Source organism: Gekko japonicus, unplaced genomic scaffold (assembly GCF_001447785.1).
Source record: "Gekko japonicus isolate JY-2015 unplaced genomic scaffold, Gekko_japonicus_V1.1 scaffold586, whole genome shotgun sequence".
Lineage (NCBI taxonomy): Eukaryota > Metazoa > Chordata > Lepidosauria > Squamata > Gekkonidae > Gekko > Gekko japonicus.
In genome coordinates this window covers 817,894-822,059 of record NW_015177025.1, presented here as the reverse complement: position 1 = coordinate 822,059, position 4,166 = coordinate 817,894, and the positions used below count along the sequence as shown (strand labels likewise).

At 51.7% G+C, this 4,166-nt stretch overlaps 1 protein-coding gene across 1 annotated transcript in view; it reads left to right on the top strand.

The window, feature by feature from the left end:
* Positions 1-4,166, top strand: part of KIF1B (kinesin family member 1B) — a 167,516-nt gene that overhangs the window by 140,409 nt on the left and 22,941 nt on the right. The window contains exons 29-32 of the mRNA XM_015427822.1: positions 370-532; positions 1,607-1,697; positions 1,983-2,101; positions 2,556-2,611. Coding sequence (XP_015283308.1) covers positions 370-532; positions 1,607-1,697; positions 1,983-2,101; positions 2,556-2,611 — 429 coding nt within the window. The remainder of the gene's footprint in view (positions 1-369; positions 533-1,606; positions 1,698-1,982; positions 2,102-2,555; positions 2,612-4,166) is intronic.

Genomic DNA, 4,166 nt, shown 5'->3' with positions numbered 1-4,166 from the left:
GTTCCCTCTAAGCTGAGTTAGGGTGAGCTAGCTCACAGTTTTTTAGCCTCTGGCTCACATATTTTTGTCTCAGCTCAGGAAGGAGGGCTTCAGAGCAAACTAATTCATGCAGCAGCCAAATCGCTCGCTCACAGCTTTAATGCCAGGAGCTCACAAAGTAGAATTTTTGCTCACAAGACTCCGCAGCTTAGAGGGAGCATTGGTGGTGGTGTATTTTAATTAAGAGCAGCAAAAGATAGCTTCCAGATACAAGTAATGTGGGTTGGTGCAGCAACATCTTGGGGGGGGACATTGAAAAAGAGATTTAAGCAAAACGTACAGAGGCCCCAGAACGCTCTCAGTGTCTCACGGGGCAAATGTTTCTTTCAGACCTGAAGTCCGGCTCTTTGCTAGACGGGAAGATGGCCATGGAGGGCTTTACAGAAGAGGCTGGCGACCACCTGAAGCTGGGCAGCGTGTTCACTTTCCGTGTGACAGTTCTCCAAGCCAGCGGAATCCTCCCAGAATACGCAGACATATTCTGCCAGTTCAAGTGAGTCCCTGTCCTCGGCGATCCGTGGGTTAGAATCTTGGGAGCTGTTCTGGCCACCCAGCAGAACAAGAAACAGAAAGGAAATAAAACTCTAGGGCAGTTTCTGTACTAGCCGGCCCAATAAAAATACTGAACCTAGCAAAGAAACGTAGGAGGGGAAGGTCTGAATGTCCTCAGTCAAGGAGGCGGTGTTAGGAGGTGGGGGGGAGCGGTCTGACTGAGATTTCTGATGCCTTAGAGCAATAGCTGTTGCTGTGGGGAACCCTTTTCACTTTGGCCTCTGAATAGGGCCGCCATGTGTCCGTTTTGTTGGCTCATGAGCAGCACTGGCCACACTTCTCGAGCCTCACTGTCACCTTGCCAGAACGGGATGCACCCAGCATTCCCCCTCTTGTTGCACTTATTGAGCCAGTGGTTGGGTAGGTTCAAGTGGTTAAGACTCTGAGCTGCAGACCGGAAGGTCAGTAGTTTGGCAGTTCGAGACCCGAGTGCCGCATGATGGAGTGAGCTCCCCTCTCTGGTCCCAGCTCCTGCCAACCAACAGTTCAAAAGCAAGAAACTGCAAGCAGATAAATAGGTACCATTTTGGTGGGAAGGTAACAGCGTTCCATGCGCCTCGGCGTCTAATCATGCCGGCCACATGACCACGGAGAAGTCTCCGGACAGCGCTGGCTCTTCAGCTTGGAAACGGAGATGAGCACCGCATCCCTAGAGTCGGATTCGACTGGCTTTCGAGCAAGGGAAACCTTTACCTTTACTTGGGCAGGTTATCTTTTGGAGAAGCCTTTCTGCCTTTACACTGGGGGACCCTGCGATAAGCTTACAAAGAGCGCCCAGATTCTGTGGACAGCCATCTAGTCCCAGGGTTCGGTCTGAGGGCACAAGAGGCAGCAGGCTTGGTGGAATGAGACCGATCCAGGGGAAACCCCTGGGAAGCCCACTTGTGCTCCCTTGAGTGCTTCCTGCAGAAAGATGGGATGTGCCTAAGCTTGCCATTTCAGAGCAGCAGTGGAAGGTCAGAGAGAGTTTTCTGATGGCAAACTAAAGTGGGTCCGCGCTGTGTCTTTGTGCTAGCTTTCTGCATCGGCACGACGAAGCTTTCTCCACGGAGCCCCTCAAGAACAACGGCCGAGGGACGGCTCTTGGTTTCTATCATGTCCAGAATGTAAGTGAAGCCTCGTGGCTCAAGCGAACGGTGAGATTGTCCTGAGATGGTGCCTGTTCTTGAAATGTGGGAATGAGTGTGGCTTTGCAGAGTGGCCCTTAAGGAAGTGAGCGGTGAGTGTACAGAACAAAGCCAGGGTCCAGACTTCCAGGTCAGGGCAGCCTTGCCCTTCTCTCCCCCCCCCCCCCCCCCCCCCCGGAAAAACTGGCTGCTGCTCTTGGTCGGTCTCAGACACTTTCGCCTGTATGCCTGCCTAGTTATGAAGTCCATTGTCTCCTTCGATAGATTTCTGTGGAAGTGACCGAATCCTTTGTGGAATACATCAAGACAAAGCCTATCGTATTTGAAGTCTTTGGACATTACCAGCAGCATCCGCTCCACCTGCAGGGACAGGATCTCAACAGGTATCTGAATGTGCACGTCTCACTTTATCTGGCTGGAAGGAATACAGAGGCCCAGCGCAGCCCAGCCGGCTGCTGCATAGCAATTCGTGTTCTTTCCTTTATAGGATTAAAAGGGCTACTGGCTCTTTAAGGCTAGAGAGGGGAGGTGGGAGTGAGGGTCGCAAGCAGCCCCTCTAGTGCTGCCCTATGTTTGACGCTGCCCTGGCGCTTCTGTACAAAATTCTGGCTCTTCTAGAACGAGAAGGCAAGTCAAGAGAGGTGTTCTCTGCAGCTACCACAGCTCTAGGTCAAGGCACTGCAGCACTGTGGCATCTGCACGTGCAGACTCTAGGGCTGGGAGAGGCAGTTTGGTCACAGGGCTGAGCACTGAGCTTTCTTCAGCCAGCTGCTTCAGGTTTGCCTTAAAAGGAAGGGAAAATCCACCCAGAGGATGAACTGCTTCCTTTCTCCGCAGCCCCCATCAGCCATCCCGGCGGTACTTCCCTCCTCCCATGCCGCTTTCAAAGCCAGGTAAGAGAAATATTTCTGCTATCAGCACCCCGATCACTTTCTCAAAATACAGGTTGCCTGTATCATCTGTTAGCGATCCCTACAAATTATTTAAAAAGTGAAACCGCTTTCCTGAGGTTGTCCCAGTTGACAGATAAGTCTGCGAGAGTTAATAGCCGGCAAAAACAATTGGTAGCCCTCTGGCCACACACCTGTGTTGTTTGATGCTGATAGGAAGCAGTGGAACCCAACTTTGCGACAGGTCTGTTTCCTGTGCACCTGGGGACCAGGCAGTTAGATGTCTGAAGGTTGGGAGGGTCTCCCTCAGTTGCCCACCGACACTAATACGATCGCTAAGTAAACCGATTGGCTTCTTCCCTGTTCCTGGCACATCACTTGGGTCCATTTTTGGCAGCCCAAGGCCTCCATTCTACTTTCTAAAACTCTCCGCTTCATTCCCACTTAATAGTCACTGAGCCAAGTTTGTTGCAACCATCCTTTGTTTTTTCTTCTGTGCATGTTGAACTCTTCTGTTTTTATTCCTCCCCGTCCCCCTCCCACTGCCATCTCTGGTGCCTGCCCCTTTTCATTTCCCCTCCACCTTGCCACTCCCTGCTTGCCTCATCCTTCCTCCTTCGCCCCCCCATCTCCTCCTCCTCCACCTCCATCACTGCCTTTTCAGACCATGAGAGAAAAATAGAGTTGGTTAGGTATCTCATGTCTGGCTACGTAAACGCGTACGTGCTGAACACGTTCTCCGAGCATGCCAACGTGCTCGCGTCCTCTGCCGTGGCCGCTTTCCAGGACGGGGCCGACCAGCTGCCGCCGTTTCCCTTTCTGCCCATCCCCAGCTGCCAGCCCGAGCGGGTCCCCAAGCGAGATGGTTAGTAGCCGAACGCAGTCGGTGGTAGACCTAGGAACACGCTCCCCAGGCGCCCAGCCCTGTCCTCCTGCATCCGTTGAGAAGGGCCGGGGCTGGCCGGCTGACTTTAGACCCCCTCCCCTCCCCGGTGTGGTTTTCTGTGGTAGCTCCTGGCTTTGGTTTTGTGACGCCCACGAGACCTTTTTAGAATCCCGGTTTTTTTCGATTTCAAAGCTTCCGGTGACTGTGGAGATCTAAATTTAAACGATCCAGTGTCCAGAAATGTCAAAAGGATCGAAAATGCAAGATGGGGCTGGAGGTGATTGAGGATGGCGACTGAAAAGAGCCCGCCAGTGGCAGGTTTCCACTCCTCTTCCCTGTAGCGTGATGATGCCACGTTTTGCGTTCGCGTGGCCTGCCCCACCCAAGCTGTGCCCAATGATGTCGCATTATACCAGGGGTGGCCAAACTTGCTTAATGTAACAGCCACATAGAATAAACGTCAGATGTTTGAGAGCCGCAAGACGCGAACAAATGTGACACACACACGTTTTTATTGGGAAATATGCAAATTTGCTTTTTTATTAACATTAAATGAGACTGCCAAAAATAAAAACAAAAGGGGTAAAGGTTGATATTGATCATGATATTTATTTGTCCAATTATATTTGTAGGCTTGGGGGGGGGGCTTTGAGAATGCATTTAAAGTTAAAG